Source organism: Schistocerca nitens, chromosome 8 (assembly GCF_023898315.1).
Source record: "Schistocerca nitens isolate TAMUIC-IGC-003100 chromosome 8, iqSchNite1.1, whole genome shotgun sequence".
NCBI classification, from domain to species: Eukaryota; Metazoa; Arthropoda; class Insecta; order Orthoptera; family Acrididae; genus Schistocerca; species Schistocerca nitens.
The window spans coordinates 195,395,452-195,417,932 of record NC_064621.1 but is presented as its reverse complement, the minus strand read 5'-3'; the positions used below and the strand labels follow the sequence as shown (position 1 = coordinate 195,417,932).

General features: G+C 43.7%; 1 protein-coding gene across 1 annotated transcript in view; it reads right to left on the bottom strand.

Moving 5' to 3' along the window:
• Positions 1-22,481, bottom strand: part of LOC126198934 (uncharacterized) — a 1,245,788-nt gene that overhangs the window by 308,387 nt on the left and 914,920 nt on the right. The window contains exon 4 of the mRNA XM_049935572.1: positions 8,302-8,389. Coding sequence (XP_049791529.1) covers positions 8,302-8,389 — 88 coding nt within the window. The remainder of the gene's footprint in view (positions 1-8,301; positions 8,390-22,481) is intronic.

The following is a 22,481-nucleotide window of genomic DNA, read 5'->3' as shown; positions in this document are numbered from 1 at the left end:
TATTCAAAGTCCTGCCCTTTTTTACAGGAGGAGCATTTTTTTTTTTTTTGTACGCAGATGTCGAATATTTAAAAATCGGCGGTAGTGGGTTTTAAATGTAAGGAAATGGTAGTGCTAATACGGTTTCTTGATCTGCACATAAATTCTTTATTTACCGGATTTCGAAGCATGACGTTTGTGGTTCAACACTTCTTTTTTCACTTGGTCTCATCTTGAAGGAACTTTGCGGCTCTCCGGGTGAGTCCTTAGCGGTAGGAGAATGTCTCCAATACTCATCCGGTATGCAGGAATCATATACTGATCTTTAGCTATTTATATTTTCAAGATTTCGCGGCCCTGTCAGCAACTGTATAAATATTAATTTTAATATTAAAAATCAACAGCCTCAGTTTCACAGATTACCTATATTTACTTAGGTTTAAATCGGGATACACAACCTTCTTCAGAATAAAAGTAACTACCATTTGTCCGTAGTGGACATCGTCAAACTAAAATTACAAATCCATAAATTATCGTCAGACTGTAAAAACGTATCTGGAACTGCCTCGGCCCCACTTCGCCACCGCGATGCGGCAGCCACGAGTGCTGTACTGGAACTGACCGTAGCGTCATGAGGCCCGCCTAGGAGGGCACAGTACCTTGTGCCTGTGCATAAACTGTATGATAGTTTCTTGTTGGGAAACGACGCGAACCTAACTCCTGAACTTGAATTTACTAGTAAAGTGAAATAGAAGAAAGGTACAGCTCAGGAAAAGGGCGTATATGTTATCCTGTGCAGAACGTACTTCGATCGACTGTCTTAACATTTATGAAGTATTCGTTGGTCGTGATATGAGGAAGACATCACGTGCTTACAACGTGTGGCCTGTCCAGGAAACTTTTGTGCTTAAGCATGAAGTTTAATCACCTTAAAGAACTTAGGAGTGGGAAGGATAATATAAAGCCAACATCGTCATTAGGTCAAAATGTTTTTTTTTTTTTTTAGTTGTAAATGTTAAGCATTTTCTTTGCTACGGTTACAACGCAAGAACATCCTATTGACGTAGCACACAAATAGCCATGAATGAACAAGTCTACATCAAATCTGTAACATCCGGCAATGCAGGAAATATAATATAGATGGTCATTATTCAAGACTAGTACATTTGACTGAAATGGTCAAAATAAACTAATGCACGTGCCCGATTGAGCTTCATGACGAAGTTATGGCTATGAGTTGTTGACCGGAGTGCCAAACAACACCTCGCTTCGTGTAAGGAGCGTAAACACCTGACGATTGAACAGTGTATAAATATTGAGTAGTGTGGCGATTGACGGTAGATAATGTGGTGATCCGATGGCATGGTGTGGGTATGGCGAATTCCCGGTGAATTGCTCAGAGCCATTTGAACCATTTGCTGGATCGTGTGGCCGACCACCAAGGAAAAAGCACGCATCAACTTGCGCGGAACGGACACTTCGAAGGTTACAGTGTGGAGAGCACTGGTGGAACAGGTATTACACCTGCATCATAAAGAAGTAAGTACTGGGACCAACTGATTTTCAGTCCCACGTTCACTTATGTCGATGGATTATCTACCGCAGTATTATAATGCTGGATTTTGTTTAGTTCGTTTTGTTAACAGATGAAGCTTCGTCACCTGTGATGGTGTTTCAAACAGTGTCCACAACCATGTCTCGAGTGAGGACAATCCCCACGCCACCCATATCGGTGGCCACCAGGAACTATTCTCTATCAACATATGGGTGGGCATTGGACAAGGTCCCCTAATAGAACCTTACTTGCTACCTCCTTGTTTGACTGGTCCACGTTACTGGTGTGCCTGTGAGATGTGCCGTCATAGTTCTTAGAGGTTGCACCCACTGTTGTACGCGAAAGGATGGGGTTTGAACCCGACGTTACACTAGCCCACTTCGATGTTAACGTTCCCGAGCACGTGAACAAAACGTACCTTCACCATTGGAATGGGAGGGGAGGTTCTCTCCCAAGGCCATCGCGATCGTCGGTTCTCGCTCCTCTGCGCTTTATCCTCCGGGGCTACGTCAAGGCGTTGGCCTATGCTATGAAACCCCCGTAGAATCTGACGTATGAAGACAAGCTTCCAGGTTCCAAGCTGCCTGTCTCCAGGTACAACAGACACCACGGTTCTTTGAGAGAGTGCCGCAGCACTGCAGGCGCCGTTGCCATGCATGCATTGAGACAGTCCGTCGTCACTTTGAAATATTACAATGAGCTACGCTGTTGCTATGCAGTGTACGCTGTGTATGTCCACAATACAATAATTATGCATTTCCGATCATCGGTTCCCTATCTCAGTATAATGGATTGTGGACCCGGTGTCACCTGTTTTAATTTCACCCAAAAGACTTACAACATCTTATATTCGTCTTCCAAGTGCCTCGACAGCATTTGTGAGACTATGTGTGGCGTAAAGTCGATCGATACGACTATCTCGGTGACATGTAAAATACACTAAAGGAAAAAATATGCAACACAAAAAGTCACTAATACATTTGTCTAGGCAACATATTTAAGTGATTAACGTTACAACGTCACAGATTAATGTAAGTGCGAGGTAGGCCATTGTAAATGTGAAATGGTGGTACGTTAATAACCGGTGTAACCGCCAGAGTGTTGAATTAAGTTCCATGCCTGTTGCACACGGCCGGTCAATACAGGCACGGTTAATCTTGTTTGTGGATGGCGCTGGAGCTGTCTTCCGATGATTTCCCACATGTGCTCGATTGGAGACATATCTGATGATCGAACCAACCGAGGCAACAAAGTGGTTCAAACGGCTCTGAGCACTATGGGACTCAACTGCTGTGGTCATCAGTCCCCTAGAACTTAGAACTACTTAAACCTAACTAACCTAAGGACAGCACACTCATCCATGCCCGAGGCAGGATTCCAACCAGCGACCGTAGTGGTCACGCAGTTCCAGACTGTAGCGCCTAGAACCGCACGGCCACACCGGCCGGCGACCGAGGCTACATGTCTACATTATTTGGAGCCCGTTGGGTTACAACAGCTATTTGGGCGAGAGTTATCCTGTTGAAAAGCACCCCCTGGAATCCTGTTCGTGAGTGGCAGCACAAGAGGTCGAATCATCAGATTGAATTTTAGATTTTCAGTCAGTGTGCGTGGGATAGCCACAAGAGTGCTCCTGCTGACACACGAAATCACATCCCAGACCTTAAATCCAGGTATAGGTCCAGTGTGTCTAGCACGAAAACAGTTTGGTTGAAGGTCAGCAACTGGCGACCTCCGATCTAACACAAGCCGTATCTGGGATCACAGTAGAACCAGTTCTCATCAGAAAACACAACATACCTTCACCCTAACCTCCAATGAGCTCTCGCTTGACACCACTGAAGTTGCAAATAGCGGTTGTTTGGGGTCAGTGGAACGCACGGTACATTGCACCTGGCTCGTAGCGGTCCTGGAAATAAGCGATTTCTAATAGTTCGTTTTATCAGTGTGGTGCCAACTGCTGCTCAAATTGCTGATGCATATGCAGTACGATTCGACAGATCCATGCGCCGAACACGACAGTCTTTCTGCAATACGAGAGTAGGAACATCCAGCTTACATGCTTGTATGTCCGAAAAAACATTGCATCGTAATTCAGAATAATACTGGCACTGCAGTGTCGTAGTACTAGGCAGATCCTCAATGCCCTGTGAATCACGACAGCACATGAATGTTCGAATGTCCTTGTACTGGTGTATGCCAACCGTTCTTGCCCTAAAGGCGCAATGTGAACACAGTCTTAGTTTGAAATGACCTTTCGATTCATGTTGGCACGCAGAAAAGGCGCTGTACGCGTCAATATCTTGTGATGATAAGTGTATTGAAAATGTGTTTCCATTAAATAAACGTTAACTAAGCAAATAACGAAAGTATTGCAATACTTTTTTGAGCAGTGCATTTCGAAGACACGATATCAGGCAATTGTCGTTAGCCAAATTGCCTAGATACAGGAAAGTGTTCACAGGAATGCCCTAAGCCAGGTTACTGTAGTTGTTGGGATTGTTCATCTCGTAAAGTAAAAAACAGAATGTCTTGTCACTAGCAACGATCAGGCAAGATCAATGGGTTCACTCCAACCGTTGATAGTGCGAGACCAACTGAATGAAAGTTTCAGAATCAAGACGGGCTATAGAAGAGGGAGGTGGGGGAAGGGGGGGGATTTCATTAATAAAATCGTATGTCTTACCGGAAATTATCTACTGAATTTGAAAACAGATGGCAAATGAAGCGCTGGATTTGGTCACCTGGGTGCACCTTTCAAAATAGAAGATCTTGCTAGTGGCCGTGTTTTGAACTTGATTTCTACCATGCGCCCAAAAATCTTGTACGCTACCTATGTCTGCTTGAAAGCCCCTACGGAAGCGAAAAGTTTTATAATAAATACATAAAGATGAATTCCAGTATATAAAACACTTTGTAACAAAGTAATAAAGCATAAGTAAAATACGGCTGTGCATGTTTCACTTTTGTTTCAGTGTCCCGTCCCATGCCTGGCATTGGTGATAAAGACGTATTCACGACAGAAAGATGTGTAGGTAAGCGCGATATGTGAATATATATATAAGACATCATGGATGAAAGACTTTGTGAAAAAGGTTGACGGTGCCCGAAAACGCTAGAAATCGTGGTTGGGGGGGGGGGGGGGAAGGGGTTGGAGGTGGAGCTCGAAATTTTTGCAGGGGCCTGCCAAATCCCAGGAGCCGACCCTCGCCGGAATCTAAATACCTAGGAACAGCTTGCACCGGGGATGCATATTACTACATAGACATCAATAATGGAATCAGCCGCCTAGCCGAGAACCACCTACTTTTTAGAGATACTTGAAATTGTAGATGTACATGACTTGAATCAAAAGCTATCTTTGTACAGGAGTATGCCATGTAGTATCGCGTCATAGCTAAGAAATTGCACATGAAAATTATTAATGATCTCCATATTTAGACGTTCAAAAACTCCTAACCGCTTTCCTATTGCAATCTTTTTTGTTACCTATAAATATCATTGGATAGCTACAGCGACCATTTTCAAGTGTGTTGCAGGCTTCGGACGGCATATAAGTTCTATGCTGTGAAACTTCGTTGAATCAGGTTTCTAGACAAAAATTCGTATTGCTTATTTGTTCCTCCAGGAAATCGCATCAGTTCTTAGAAACTCTAAGTATTTTCGCTGTATACCGTCATGTATATTCCGTGTAACCTACCCACAATGTAGTTAGAAGTACTGGCGGAGTGGTATACCTGACTATTTCATTCATAGTTTAGTTATTTGCAGAAAGTGAAACATTTGGAAGTATTTCACTAAAGACACTATAAACCTCTATCATTGCCTCATTCGATTCGGTCCCTATTTTTCGACTCTCTTGCAGTTCCAGTAATATCTATATTTTTAATACATATAGTAAAGTGTAGTAGATGTTCTGTAAAAGCAATTTTAGTATCTCTGACAAGATTCAAAGTTGTAGGCTATAGATTCTACGAAGATTAAAATTAGCTTCACTTACTCATTTTCAGTAACGCGTGTTTGTTGGTGGTGTGGCTGGACATTAGTCTATATCGCCTCCACTAATTCCCATTAACGAACATGTTCCAGTCATTTACAAGTACTAGCATAGTATGTTTGCATAATTCTACCACATACAAATCTAAATATTTTCGTATTCCTGTTTTATCCAAGATGTACAAACAGCGGTTGGACAAGACAATACACACATCCGGGGTGTGTTCCCTAAATTAACGCACTGACATTGTCTTTTCCTTCCTTCAGTACTGTAAGTATTCTAAGAGGCAGTGCGTCTCTGTTTGCTTTGACGGTGTATTAACCTACCCCGATACAAGGCCTAACGCAATTACATGGAAAGTAAATCACAGTTGTTCGCTTTGATGGTGTATTCGTGAAGGGGCAGGAGCACGTATAACTGCAGCATTCGATGTGACTCACTGTTTTGGGGAAAACTTCCTCAGTTCAACACGACAGCAAAACAAAAACTATACACTGAAATAGGCATAGGAAACCATTAAAGAGTACGCTGTTTCCAACAAGAAGACTGCCTCCAGGAAGACAATACTGCGTTTAACATGCATTTGGGGAAAGCAGTGCAACAGAGAACAGTGTGACAGGAACTACAGAAACAAAAAAACCTTCATAGTCACACAGCTCGCATGGTACGTGCGTGGTTCGAAGAGCACCACGCTATATTTATTGTACTCCCAAGCGAGAATCTGTGGGACCACCTTCATCGGGCAGTTCGCGCCGTGGATTCTCAACCTAGCGCAGCTGACCGCGGCACTTGAGTTGTCATGGCTTCACATCCCTGGTGGTATCTTCCAGGAAACTGACTCTCCTCGCCGGCCGCGGTGGTCTAGCGGTTCTAGGCGCTCAGTCCGGAACCGCGCGACCGCTACGGTCGCAGGTTCGAATCCTGCCTCGGGCATGGATGTGTGTGATGTCCTTAGGTTGGTTAGGTTTAAGTAGTTCTGAGTTCTAGGGGACTGATGACCACAGATGTTAAGTCCCATAGTGCTCAGAGCCATTTTTTTTTACTCTCCTCCGTCACGTCTCACAGTGGCACGCGCTGCAAAAGGTGGTTATCAAGGCTTTTGAGTGGTGGTCACATTAATGTGACTGGACAGTGTATGAGTACATCTGATAGCTGATGATGAGTAACTGAATCGAACTGTGGAGGAAATACAATTATGGCACCTCTTAACTAAGAGGACGAGAATGTTGATAGGACACCTCATGAGGCATCAAGAAATTGGTAATCCAGTAATAAAGGGGAATTTGTGGAGAGGGGCGGTCTCAACTGTTAGAATCAAGCCAAGCGTTAACTCTAGTAAAGAGGGTCAAATGGGCGTAGATGTCAGTAATAATGCTGAGGAGAAGAGGCGTTTGCAGGCTAGAGTAACGTGATGACCTGCATTGGACCAATCATCAGACTGAAGCCTATGACACCAACGCGTTATACCGAACGCTTACGTGTGCAGTCAAGGCTGCGGACTTTGTATAAAGAAACGTGGATGATGTGTAATGATTTGGAAAGTTTCGTGGTGGTGTTCTGTGGTTCCTATCATTACACGGGAACGAAAGGTATTTGCGCTACAGCCAACATATTCTTCGCGAGAGAAATCAGCACCTCTGATGGTATTTAAATTTCAGTCACAATTCTACGTCCGAACACAGTTTCTCATGTGTAGTAGCGATAGAGAGAACAAGGGCTGCTGACGGAACTACGTAAATCTGAAGATGATCGAGGGAGCTCGAAACTACTCATAGTGTAAGCAATTGGCAACCGAAACTGAAAAATAAATGATATAAATTTGATTTGGAAATATAACTGCTTTAATCTGTGGAACTGTATTACGGAATCAGCTCCATCCTGTGGCACAGATATTACTCTCAACATAGGAATTTTTCTTGAACATGAGAACACCTGCTGGAAATACCTAAGTCTTTTTTTTTTAGTTTGGTTGAAACAGCACGTCATCCGTGTGTTCCAAAAACACTAAATTCTTGAGGTGTCTGGATCATTGTAATCTGTAATGCACAGCTAGAGGTCGAAAAAATGCACCACTATACCTCAAGGAAATCGGAAAGTGCATTTACTTCAAATGGTTCAAATGGCTCTGAGCACTGTGGAACTTAACACCTGAGGTCATCAGTCCCCTAGAACTTAGAACTACCTAAACCTAACTAACCTACGGACATCACACACATCCATGCCAGAGGCAGGATTCGAACCTACGACCGTAGCGGTCGCGCGTTTCCAGACTGAAGCGCCAAGAACCGCTCGGCCACAGTGGCCGGCAGTTCATTTACTACATATGGTACAGCATGTCATTAGACATAATGCTGGAGTTACGTGCGCCTCTTCCAAAGGCAATTTATTTTGTTTCTGATGCCAAAGCTTATTAGACACCACATTAATTAGTTCCACTTATATCTAGCCAAAGCTATTGGTTAGATTGTATCGCTTTCTGCTTGTCTTCGCCTCTTAGTTTTATCCTTTATCCTGGAGGGCACGGAGGGCCAAGGTAGTATTTTAGATTCTTTTCATCTAAATTCCAATGACTTGCAAGGGGAAACCAATTTAAATTGTATGACATTATCTGACTGTACCGCTAAATTTGACATAGAATCAAATATGAGAATCCACATACATGTACAGAGATATTATATGTTGTGAACTTATTTTATCAAGGTCAGTAGACATGCAGAAAAACAAGTGGGAAACATATGCCTAACAATAATGCAATATTGAGGAATCTCACCGTAGTAAACGTCCTGAAGAGCGGCGTGTCGGTTGGCGTTCGTTCCAATCCTCCAGCTATAGAGCAGCACCACCAGGATGGAGATGTTCTGCAAAAGGAGTGGCGTTTTCAAAATATGTCCAAAACCAGCTACGCGGTTATGATTATTCATCCTACCAGAAACAATCGTAAACATTATTTCATTGTTTACTAAAATGTAATAAAAGACCACAAGTTGAGACAGGATACTGTTTTAGCCCAGATACGAGCCGCAATCTCTCCACCGCGCTGGTGTACCCTCTTCCCAGAAACACAGCACAGATTGTGTTATCACATATCGATACAATCCTACGGGTGTCGCGAGGTCGACAACAGAATTTCAAGTTTGCGCTAGACACCGACAGCAGTCGCACGGGCTGTGGCGGACCCAATGGTCCGCACCTGCTGATCCATGCCTCCAGAGCCTGTAGATTATGAGCGCCCTCTGCTGTTGTAATATAGGACGGGCGGCGGCAGCCGCTTCACACACCTGCACTCGCAGCCTCATCGTTACGAAACCATCACTTCAGCTTAGTACGTGAAACTCATCCTAATTGTCACTGTACAAGCTAGATTCGAATCTTTGGTGCATCATTTGTTATGGAAATTCGTATGCTTGGAGAAATACAAGTTAAGTAAATCCTCTGTTTACATTGTTAACTTGTTCGGTAATCACTTCTGCTTCTGCGCTGTTTTTGTACGACAACTGTTGCCGGACCACTCTGTAGCCCACCTCTCTCACCATTATGTACGAAGCCATACACAATACATATGTTGAGAAGTACTCATACCTACGTGCGGCAGTCAATTGTAGTTGCTTTCTCCCTATTCTGTCATCGTTTAAGTCATTTCTTTCGGTTACTTGTCTTTTTGTCCCCTGTATTTGACTTGCTTCTGCTCGTTATGTTTTAAATTTCGTGGTTACTGCTTTCTTTGTCCTTAATGGTCTTATTTTGTTCATTGCTTAATTAATCATGGCTACGGCGCCGCAATCGCCTGCTGCGCTGCCTGCAGTTGGACGGTCTAAGTTCGTTCAGTTTCAGAGTCAACAAATGGCGCTATTGCTTCAAGTGATAAATCGCTTCATAACAGCGGAGGTGACTTCACACAAGACGCTGGAACCAACGGCAGCGTCACCGCCAACACCGTCTATGCATGCGCCCCCATTTCGTGATTCCGAGTTTGTCGAGGCGAAGGAAGACTGGACAGAGTACCTCGCACAATTCAGTACACACGTCGCAATGCATGACATACAAGGTGTTGACAACCATTCTTATTTCTTAGACAAAGAGGCCTCGCAGCCAGCTTGCAGACAGCGGCCTGGCCGGCCACAGCAAGTGCGTCTCCTAAACTCTAGTGACGTCCGAAACAAGGTGTGAAGTCCTCTCCTCGCTGTAATACGACACATGGTCACCGATATTGCCTCTCGCATCAAGTGACTTGCGTTTTTTGGAACATACGGGCACATATGCAGTGCTCATAGAAGCGTAACGCTCCCCCTTCTGCCACTTCTCCGGGCAAATCTAAGACACAAACCGCGTGCAGCGTGTTTCCAAAACGCCACAGCGTCATTAGTGCTAACGAACATAGTAATAGCCGTTCAGGAAAGACTCCCAACTCATCTGCAGTACTGCGTAAAGATAAAAAAACATATCCCTTCTCTTACTAATGCTAGATCGTTTGCAACTTGTCGCTGGGGCTTCAGACTTCGCCGAACCGTAGCATTTACCGACTGCTTGGCAAACCTAAGTTGTGCACATCACGCCACATGCTGACGGCATATAATAGCCAAGACATTCCTGGCTTAGGCAGATGTAGCCTTCATCCAATTTTCCGAAATTTCATGAAGATAGTGCCATTTACAATGCATTACTCCAGAGACAGCGCTAATACAATACTGGCCATTAAAATTGCTACACCAAGAAGAAATACAGATGATAAATGGGTATTCATTGGACAAATATATTATACTAGAAATAACATGAGATTACGTTTTCACGCAATTTGGGTGCATAGATCCTGAGAAATCAGTACCCAGAACAACCACCTCTGGCCGTAATAACGGCCTTGATACGCCTGGGGATTGAGTCAAACATAGCTTGGATGGCATGTACAGGTACAACTGCCCATGCAGCTTCAACACGATACCACAGTCCCTCAAAAGTAGTGACTGGCGTATTGTCATGAGCCACCTGCTCGGCCACCATTGACCAGACGTTTTCAATTGGTGAGAGATCTGGAGAATGTGCTGGTCAGGGCAGCGATCGAACATTTTCTGTATCCATAAAGGCCCATACTGGACCTGCAACATGCGGTCGTGCATTATTCTGCTGAAATGTAGGATTTCGCAGGGATAGAATGAAGGGTAGAACCACGGGTCGTAACACATCTGAAATGAAACGTCCACTGTTCAAAGTGCCGTCAATGCGAACAAGAGGTGACCGAGACGTGTAACCAATAGCACCCCATACCACCACGCCGGGTGATACGCCAGTATGGAGATGACCAATACACGCTTCCAATGTGCGTTCACCGCGATGTCGCCAAACACGGATGCGACCATCATGATGCTGTAAGCAGAACCTGGATTAATCCGAAAAAAAGACGTTTTGCCATTCGTGCACCCAGGTACGTCGTTGAGTACACCATCGCAGGCGCTCCTGTCTGTGATGCAGTGTCAAGGGTAACCGCAGCCATGGTCTGAGAGCTGATAGTCCATGCTGCTGCAAACGCCGTCGAACTGTTCGTGTAGATGGTTGTTGTCTTGCAAACGTCCCCATCTGTTGACTCACGGATCGAGACGTTGTTGCGCGATCCGTTACAGCCTTGCGGATAAGATGCCTGTCATCTCGAGTGCTAGTGATACGAGGCCGTTGGGATTCAGCACGGCGTTCAGTGTTACCCTCCTGAACCCACCGATTCCATATTCTGCTAACAGTCTTTGGATCTCGGCCAACGCGAGCAGTAATGTCGCGATACGATAAACCGCAATCGCGATAGGCTACAATCCGACCTTTGTCAAAGTCGGAAACGTGATGGTACGCATTTCTCCTCCTTACACGAGGCATCACAACAACGTTTCACCAGGCAACGCCGGTCAACTGCTGTTTGTGTATGAGAAATCGGTTGGAAGCTATCCTTATGTCAGCACGTTGTAGGTGTCGCCATCGGCGCCAACCTTGTGTGAATACTCCGAAAAGCTAATCATTTGCATATCACAGCATCTTCGTCCCTTCGGTTAAATTTCGCGTCTGTATTACGTCACCTTCGTGGTGTAGGAATTTTAATGGCCAGTAGTGCATTTTTGGTGTTGATTTGTGTTGGTTAAACATTCAGTACAACGTACTTTCTGTTTCGTACTTGGATCCACGGGGCAGTGTTTCTATGTTATGTGCAAAATTTATGGATTTGTTATCTCAGGCTATAGGCATAGCCAGTAATTTTGTTTCCCTTGTCACAATAAAGGACAATGCATAGCCCTGTTTTGTTAGAGCTCGACCTGGTCTTAGGGTCTTAAGAGAGCAGGTGGGTCAGGAACTCACTGCTTTGCAAGACAGCGGCCTCGAAGCACTCGTTACTGCCAGCCAGTGCGTGTACTCTCTTATTATTCTAAAGAAGCCGTCCGGCAGAATACGGCTGTGCGCCTATTCCAAGAAAACTGTTACCCCTTCCCGCATCTGGAAGAACTGTTGGATCTGGGTCCCTTCAAATTTTTGAGATTCCCATTTCGCAGCGCTTCTACACCCGCTGTATTTTGGCGGAGCGGTTCTAGACGCTACAGTTTGGAACCGCGCGACCGCTACGGTCGCAGGTTCGAGTCCTGCCTCGGGCATGGATGTGTGTGATGTCCTTAGGTTAGTTAGGTTTAAGTAGTTCTAAGTTCTAGGGGACTGATGACCTCAGATGTTAAGTCCCATAGTGCTCAGAGCCATTTTTGATCCCGCTGTATTTCAGCACATTCTAAAGCAGCTGACTGCAAAAGTTACGTTTTGCTCAAATTATTTAGATGACATTGTCGTCTTAGGTAACACTCTAGCAGATCGCATTAGCAATCTTCGCTCACTGTTTCAAGTGTCGCCTGCAGCTGGTCTCAAATGTAACAGAGAAAAATGTGTGTGTGTGTGGGTTTTCTTTCGGACTGCACTTAGTTACTTAGGATATGTCATTAATAATGAGGGTATTCGCCCATTTCAATTATATTTGCTTGTTATCCGTGACCTTCCACTCCCACATAATGAGCGGGAATTTCAGTGTGTGTTAGGGAAGCTCTCGTATTACGTCCGATATACGGGGTGATTATAATTAAACTTTCAAAACGCTGTAGAATTAACACCACTGGTAAGAATGGCGTCAAATTGCAACGTAATATTATCAGAGAAAGGGAGAACAGTATGGCAGAAAAAAAAATGATCAATAGATGGCGCTGTATGTATCAGAAGACGTAAGTGAAAATACCTGTCGTTCGCGCGACCCATTGAAGTTGGTATAAACACGCCGGGTACACGGCTTTTCCTCCTTTTCGCTTCTGTGACGTTCGCCATGAGTGTATCAATGCAGGATGGCGTCTGCTTGTAAAGCTGTATTACAAGATTGATGACTGTGCACACGTGGCTCTGCCGAAGACCCGGACACTGAAGGGGTTGAAAAAAGGCGTTGGTCCGATGACTGCCGTGGATCGGTAGAAAATGATTCGGACGGTTCTTTTGGTGTGCAACCTGGTATAGTGAGGAAACGAATTGATTCGACGTCAATGGAAGCAGTGGCAGCAGCAATGCAGGAGGAGACGAGTGGTGGTGTGCAAACGTGTAGTGCACGAGAATTACCCGAACATTCGACATACCCGTGAGCACGGTGTGTAAAATCCTACGAAACTTCCTTCTTTGCTATCCATTCAAAGTTACCCATGTGCACGAGTTGCTTCCTATGGGCCTGCCAGCAAGAGAGACCTTTGCTTTAGAATTTCTAGCTCGCATGAAAGTGGACAATGATTGTCCGTGGAAGATTTTGTGGACAGACAAAGCCCTCTTCCATCTGACAGGATATGTGAATACACACAGTTGTCGAATATGGGCAACGGAAAATCCAGACGCAAATCAACCAGTAACACTTCATCCTGGAAAGGTCACTGTGTGGTGAGGATTTAAGGCATCATTTATCATAGGGCTATATTTTTTGGAAGAGACATGTGCTTCCGGTCCTGTTACCTGTTACCTGTTACCAGGTAAGCGGTATGAGTGTCCTTTGCGCAGCCATGTCATCAGCTCTCCAACAGCGTGGATGTGTGGATGGGATAGTTTTTATGAAAGATGGCACACCTCCGCAAAGTTCAAATCGAGTTAAGCTGCTGCTGAAGCGCCAATTCGAAAATACTAGAACTGTCACCCTCCATTTCCCTACACCATGCCGTCCCGTTCTCCTGATCTTAATCCGTGTGACGTCTGGCTGTGGGGCTATCTGAAAGATGTTTTCAGTGTTCCGATTGCAAACATAGCTCCATTCAAGTCACGCGTTGCGCAACACATTCTGAACGTGACCCAAGAAACACTTAAATCAGTTGTGGAACATGCTGTTTCTCGATTTCAACTTGTTGTAGAAAACGGTGGACAGCATATTGATCATGTTTTGCGCAAGTTGCACGGATATTAATAATCCGATTTGATTTTGATTGATGATTTTTATGCGGTTTTTGGCCTCAGGACAATTAAAAACCGATTTTTCCCATTCGATGTGCTATGACCTTGCCGTGATGGAAGGGCTTACGCAACTAACAGTATCACACCTGTACACCCGCGCACACTGAGTAGTACAGTTTGTTATGCATTGTTGTACGATCCATTTGTCATTTGTAGTCGACCGATATTAAACTATGATGGTTACAGCGCTATCTACTGCTACGTTTTATAACTGTTAGTTTTCTTCTGCCATACGTTTTCCCCCTTGTCCGACGTCATTCTGACCAGTGGTGTTATTGGTACAGCGGTTTGAAAGTTTAATTATTCCCAGCCCCGTTGAGGTCGCGGCTCCCTTGCTCCTTTGCACAGGAAGGACATTCCTTTCGTTTGTTCTCAGAAATCTAAGTCTGCTTTCCAGAAGTTGAAAGATGCTTTGCTTAGTGATAGATGCACTGTTCATTTTTATCCAACCAATCCTCTGACTTTGGGTGTGGATGCTTCTGCTTACGGCATTGGTGCAGTATGTCGAATAAAATTTGCCCTGTTGACAGGCTGATTGCCTTTTGCTTCGATGTTATTCAACGAAGCTCAGTGCAGCTATCCTCAAATTGAAAAGGAGGCTCTCACTATTCTCTGTGGTTTCAATAAGATTCACCAGTATCTTTATCGAAGAAAATTCTCGTGGATGATTGACCATAAATCTCTACAGTCTTTGATTAGCCCTTCTCAGTCACAACCAACTCGCATAGCGCAGAATCTGTGACAGTGGGTTCTTCCTTTGTCAAATAAATATGAGGTTGTGTATTGGATCAGTTCTAAGGATGCCAACGCAGATTCTCTTTCTCGCCTCTCTATTCGCCCTGATTGCGCATTCATCTCGTCCCCTGCCTCTTGTTGCACATATCCTTTGCAAGGCTTTCCGCAAATTGCCCAGGCCACAGCAGCAGATCCTGATTTGCAGATTCTGTTGCACTACGTGGACACTGTCTAGCCACGTTCAGCCACACAGATTCATAGCTCGGTCGTCCACTGATGCTTTGGCCAGTTCACCAAGGTGTCATTTTGCTTGGCACCGGAAAAGACCAGTCACGCGTTGTGGCTCACCAGGCCCTCTAGCTTTATGTGCTTCGTTTGCTACACCCAACGTCACTGGGGCGTCGTCGCTCCAAGCAGTTGGTGCGATGTCGCTTGGCACCGTCTGGATGCGGAACCTGAACAGTAGACTTCTCAGAGCCGAGCCTGTGCGGCGCATCAATCAGCCCTGCCTCAGCAGTTCTTTGCATGGCCCAAACCTCAAGCACATAGGCAACGTCTGCCATCGGATTTTGGGGCCATTACTGGAATACTTGTTGGGTCATCGTCGCTGATGCTTTCAGTAAATTTCCCTTCACGGTTCCTACGCATTCTACTATGGCTCATTGCACAGTTCTGGCCCTGTCATCGATCATTTGCCTCGAGAGATTCCTGAAATGACTGTGACTGACAACGGACCTCAGTAATCTTCGGGATTCCCCCATCTCCATTTGCTGCTTCGCCTCTGGATGTGGGTGCACGCCCTCTGCCCAGTTTTTCGGCTGGTGTTCACGGGCGGGCTCCCATTACTGGGGTGTAGGCACATGCACGCACTGGCCTCAGAATCGGCTTCCATCTCCTAATTGCCACCTCCATCCTGCCCTCGCCCCATCGTCGTTCACTCATCTCTCATCTCCACTACACGACGAAAATGAGGTGGGATGTATGAAGGTCGTTCAATAACTAATATCCCACATTTCTTTTAAAAGCCATTAATATACAAATGTCCTTGTTGGTGCTTCATATTTGATGTTTGTACTGTGCTCCGGTGGAGTTTCGAACCGTTCTGGTGGATGGCAGAGCCGTAGTACAGCGTCAAAATGGCGTCCACATAAGACTCGCGTAACAAGCAGCGTTCTGTTATTGAGTTCTTGTGTGCAGAAAATGCAACCTTGGTCAACGTCCATAAACGTTTGTGTGCAGTGTGTGGCGTTGCTTCAGTTCATAAGAGAACAGTTGGGCGATGGGTAAAGAAAGTTACAGCCTCAGGAAATGTGGAAACAGAGCCCCATGATCAGCCACGGTCCGGGCTTCTTGTCACAGCCACTGCTCGAGACATACTGGATCATGCGCACGCCATTATTCGTGCCGACCGGCGCATCACAACTCGACAATGTCTCTACAGTGGTCGGTCAGCGTTGGAAGTGATTCTGCAATGATCGACACACTCAGATATTCAAAGAGGTGTTCACGAAGGGTTCCATGAATGCTGACAGTGGACCACAAGATTCAAAGAAAGGCCATACCGTCTGAATTGTTGGAGTGTTTTGAGACCGACGCAGAGGCCTTTCTGTCATGGATCGTTACAGGGGATGAAAGATGGGTGCACCACTTTGTGCCGGAAACAAAAAGGACCTCCATGGAGTGGCATCATCCTCATTCATCACAAAAGAAAATATTCAAGACAACCCCCTCTGATGGAAAAGTCATGGTGACAGACTTCTGGGATTGTAATGGCGTGATTCTCGTGGACGTGATGCCAAGAGGGTAATCATTTCAGACGTATACGTGAAAGACTCTGAATAAACTCAATAAGCGTTTCCGACGTGTTCGATTGGACAAGAATCCATCACAAATCATGCTCCAACACGATAATGCACGCTCACTCACAGGTCTGAGAACCCGGGAAAACTTCGCCAAATTGGGTTTGACATAATTGCCTCATCCACCCTACAGTTTAGATGTGGTACCCTCGGACTTCCATCTCTCTGGGCCGCTTAAAGATTCTCTACGGGGAACACACCTTGAAGATGACAAGAGTGTCAGTCATGCAGTCAAAACATGTCTACACCTACAGGACAAGAACTTTTACCAGTAGGGAATACATGCTCTTCCACAATGATGGCGCACGGCCATAGAATGTGATGGAGACTACGTAGAAATGCAGGACAGGAGCAGGACATGTTGATGTATATTGTCATCAAATTCTGACTCTTAACAATAAACATGTTCTGAGAAAATAATGTGGGATGTTATTTACTGAGCGATCCTCGTAGTATCACGTATCTATAACACATTACGGGCATTCCGAAGATGGCAACAGGATTGCAAGTTTCCGCTAGATGCACCCTGACATGTTTATGCAACCAGAATAATTTCATGCATATCGTGTTTCGTAAACTTAAATTTCCGTGTGCGCCCGGAAGTACATCCAAGACAGAAAATACTACTACTTTCTTCCTTAAAGTCTTTTTAATCACTAATGTACCAGCCTGCAAAATTAAAAAAAAATGGTTTAAATGGCCCTGAGCGCTATGGGACTTAACATCTGAGGTCATCAGTCCCCTAGAACTTAAAACTACTTAAACCTATCTAACCTAAGGACATCACACACATCCAGGCCCGAGGCACGATTCGAACCAACGCCCGTAGCAGTCGCGCGGTTTCAGACTGAAGCGCCTAGAACCAATCGGCCACAAAAGGCCGGCGTGAAATTCAAGTTAAGGGTTTCAATTATACGACTTTATTCTTCTATAGCTATATTTCCATTCTATTCCCCGCAACCCTTTCGAGAACAAAAGATGAAATTTTTCGAACACTGTCAATAGGAACCATTTCTTTCTATGTGCCTGTCTTTTGTCCAAGATATGCATTCTCTCGTTCTGAGCCTTTTGTAATTGGCAGGATTATTCCAGCTAAAATACGATAATACATATGTTTACATAAACAAAATGCCACTTCTCTTACTTATAATTCTAATATTTTCAAGTCTGATAGAAACTTATCCAAATCACAAAGTCTATGGTATACCTTTTCATGTAATAATTTTTTTAAGAAACAACTGCCGGCCACTGTGGCCGGGTGGTTCAGTCCGGAATCGCTCTGCTGCTACTGTCGCAGGTTCGAATCCTGCCTCGGGCATGGCTGTGTGTGCTGTCCTTAGGTTAGTTAGGTTTAAGTAGTTCTACGTCTAGGGGACTGATGACCTCAGATGTTATGTCCCATAGTGCTCAGAGCCGTTTGAACTGTTTGAAGAAGCAAGTGTGAGCACCCACTTGCGTAAATTTAGAAACTGGCCTTGCGCAATACATTCCTCAACTTAGATAATGATACTATTGGAATGTTCGGTGACTGGAGTAAAAGTCAGAAAACATGTATCTCAATTGTATTTTAGCAACTAAATTTACCACTTGTCAGTTTCTACGAGGGTTGCACAGAAAGTAAAGCACCGCATTTTTTTTCTTCAAAAATTCTTTATTCAACATAATGAAAATTATACACACGAAAGAATGGTATTTTATCGTAATCTCTGTCCCATTATATGGCCTCCCTCCATCAGCAAACACGGGCGTGTATGCTCTGATGGTACCAATCCTCGTCTTGGTGGTGGATCCACGGCTTCCCTGTGTGAATCACCTCCTCATTGTCCTCAAAATATCTTCCAGGAAAGTGTTCAAAAATGGTTCAAATGGCCCTGAGCACTATGGGACTTAACTGCTGAGGTCATCTGTCCCCTATAATCTAGAACTACATAAACCTAACTAACCTAAGGACATCAAACACATCCATGCCCGAGGCAGGATTCGAATCTGCGACTGTAGCGGTCGCGCGGTTCCAGACTGTAGCGCCTAGAACCGCTCGGCCACCCCGGCCGTCCAGGAAAGTGTCTGTGCTCGCGAATGACAACATCAGCTCGCTGCAACATGTCAGGTGTGACACCCGTGGATGGTCTCCCCGACCGCTGCAAATCGTGGAGCTCCGCCGAACCGCTTTTTGATGACCTCACCCTCTGTGCCCAGCGACTAACTGTACTTCTGTCGACAGCAGATGGTCTATAGACTTCGCACAAGCGTTTGTGAATACTCCCCACATTTACTTTCTCTGCAGTGAGAAATTCAACGACGGCACGTTGGTTGTAACGTACATCACCTACACAAGCAATTATGACACTATCCTGCAGTTACGATATCTGTCGGAAGCGACGGAAACTTGGCGCACTCCCTCAGGACACATCAAATAATACATACGTAACGTTTCGCATTCTTAGCATTGGTTTCGGCAGAGAAAAAAAATTTGGTGCAATACTCTCTGGGCAACCCTCGTAGCTCAGAAAAGCTGCCTTATCGAATGTAAGATAGTAATTACTGTGTCATTAACAAGAATGGAGATTAATATGTACTATTTCTGAGTGTTTTAAATGATTAGCTGATGCAATAAAATTCAGATCCCAACATTTACACTTCCGCTAATTATTCAGGATCAGGTATATTACATGAAAATTTATAACTTTATACTATATATGATTTTTTCACATGATGCAGTTTTCAGCTGCGCAAGTACATATTCCATAGGCAAGAAAAACGCACTGATTGCAAACAAAAATAACTTTAATGCCTGAGTTTTGGGCTTAAACTGATAGACTCATGACCGTCTCCTAGTGACTAGACATTATAGGCTAACTACATTAAATTGCAATAGAAGCTTAATTGAAAAGATAGTTGTGAAGGGTGTTTTATGTATGTATTGAGTAATGAAATAAATCCTATACGCTACATAAGTTTTATTAGATCTCTAAGAATGAATTTCTGACAATCTTAGAACATACTTGGAGAATAAGTGACAATATTTCCCTGAATAATGAGTATTGTTCCTGCCATTATCAGTTCTCAAATGCGACACATCTTATATTCATCCTTTGATTCACAGACACATCTTCCTCTCTGTCATCACATTCTGTAGCTGACTCACGGAGTCGCCGATAAGACTTGACACCATTAAAATGTTTCCACTTGACAGTGCAACGTTTTTTAAGAAGTGTGTCGAAGTAGGAAACGTTCGCCTTTCTCAAGGGTAGATCTGCGAAGTACTGAAATTGAAAGAAAATACATTCTCTCCTTTAGTAAATACTGACTAGTTTGAATCAGCGCCATATTTGTAGATAGGCTCACCTCTTTTCTTTATGACTTCTCTTGAAAAAGTTCAGATCATTTGTTTCACTTCGTTAAATTCCTAGTTTCGGTGTCCTAGAAATTTCCAGTGCTTAAGTTGACTTTTGCAGTCAAAAGCACGTAACCCTTATATTTTGTATTGTTCCAAATTCCTTGCACGTTTTTATTCGATCGTTGTGATTGATTACTATCTCTCGTTTCTTTTTCACATAATTTTTGCTGTTCCAGAAACCACTCCAAGCAAATAATTTTGATATTGGTGTTTTTATTTTTTTCCACCACATCCGTCTGTTGTCAAATTTACTATTTCTTTCACTGCAGCACAATTAGTCGTTACAGATTTGTGATATTTCGCTGACACTGTCTCATTAGATGAGATCAGATACCAATTTTCTTTCCATGGGTGAATAAAACAATATCATCTGTTTGCAAAATTCATCAAGTATTGTGAAGTTGCAAGTGTACAAAAAAATATTCAAATGTGTGTGAAATCTTATTGGACTTAATTGCTAAGGTCATCAGTCCCTAAGCTTACACACTACTTAACCTAAATTATCCTAACGACAAACACAGACACCCATGCCCGAGGGAGGACTCGAACCTCCGCCGCGACCAGGCGCACAGTCCATGACTGCAGCGCCCTAGACCGCTAGGCTAATCCTGCGCGGCTGTAAGTGTACAGTTGTAATGATTAGTAAGAGATAATTCAGATACAATCATTTTTTTCTGAGAGTCATAACATTATAAGTCTTTGGTAAATTGCTTTATGAATTTTAAAGAAAGCTTTCGATTAAACTGTGTGGATATATGGACACTTGTGTGTCGTATGAGGTCATTTTTAATTTCAGTAATCTTCTCTTGATTTATTCCCATTGACTTGAAGAAAAGCAGCCTGCAAACTGTGACAGCTTTTTTTGATTTTCGCACATGATGGTTGCATGGGGGCTTAATTAAAATAAAATGCAAATAATTTTAATTTTTTTTTGCTTTAGTAGCTGTATGTCCGATTACGTAGTCTCGTAAACGGTTGGCCGTGACTAGTATTATTACGCAATCTGACTGCATAGAACAACAACAAAGAATGAAATGGAAAATTTTCGTTAACACAATTAATTAATTAATTAAGTCCCCAGCAACTATAAAACCTACGAAACCAAAGCACAAGTATAACTGTTCTGTGTGTGGAAGTATGACTCAACGTACGCATCTGGCACGGTTCTTCTTCAATAACACAAGAAATTTTAAATATCATTTATACTGAATTAATTAAAGAAAATAAAAATACCATAATTACTCAAGAGAACCAGAATTACACTCTAATCCAAGAACACAAGCCAGATGCTTTGTTGACTGAACCTGTAATGACGCATTATTTAAAACATGGAAATGAAAAAAAAAAACACGGAATATTTTACCTTCATATATATTGACGAATAGCACTCTGATCACTACAATATTTCCATTCGAATAACATCTGATGTCTAGCCCATCAAACAACGCATAAAACATGGAACAAGCACTCCTTACTACAACATCTCGACAAGCACTGCCCACTAGCACATCCCAACACGAACTGACTACTACGAGTCCTCGACAGGCACTGCCCACTACGACATCTCAATAATCACTGCCTACTACGAGTTCTCCAGAATCACTGCCAGTGGAGGCGGCCAAACAAAACTCTCTGGCGCGATCTCTGGCGCTGTGGCTCAGTGTAGCCACCTTTCATATGCCCTTCCTCCATGGGCTAGAATTTGATGGTATTTTTGCCAGCATTGGTGGTGAAAATACCACCAAATTCCTCAAAAAAATACAGACAAAAATAAAAGATAATATTAATGCGTAAATATCATATTACTAGATAAAATTTAGGCTTTGCACTGACCTTTCAATAACCTAATATATAAAATACAGTAAGCAATACAAATTCTTTCATACATGTGACTTTACATAATAGTTTACACAAGTATCATGTGGTTAAACAATTCAATCAATAGCGTCAGCAATGACGAATATGTGCAGGTAAGAGTCTCATAACTTTTCACAAACAGTAATACACAAAAAATCAGTTTATACAAATATTTACATAAGCGCTTTCCATAGCTCAAGAATAAGCAGTTGACAGTTCCAGCAGTAGCACCCAGCAGTGGTCAACAGGTGCAAAAACCAACAAGTGACATTTTTTCAGTAGAAACAGTCCATCAGTGGCACCCAGTAATGTTCAATAGGTGCAGACACCAACAAGTAACACCATTTCAGTATAAGCAGTTCCATTAGTGGCACCAGCAATGTTGAGCAGGTGCAAACAGCAACAGGTGACATCTTTTCAGTAGAAGCAGTCCATCAGTGGCACCCAGCAATGTTGAACAGGTGCAGACACCAACAAGTGACATCTTTTCAGTAGAAGCAGTCCATCAGTGGCACCCAGCAATGTTGAGCAGGTGCAGACATCAACAAGTAACACCATTTCAGTAGAAGCAGTCTATCAGTGGCACCCAGCAATGTTGAACAGGTGCTGACCGCAGTCCAT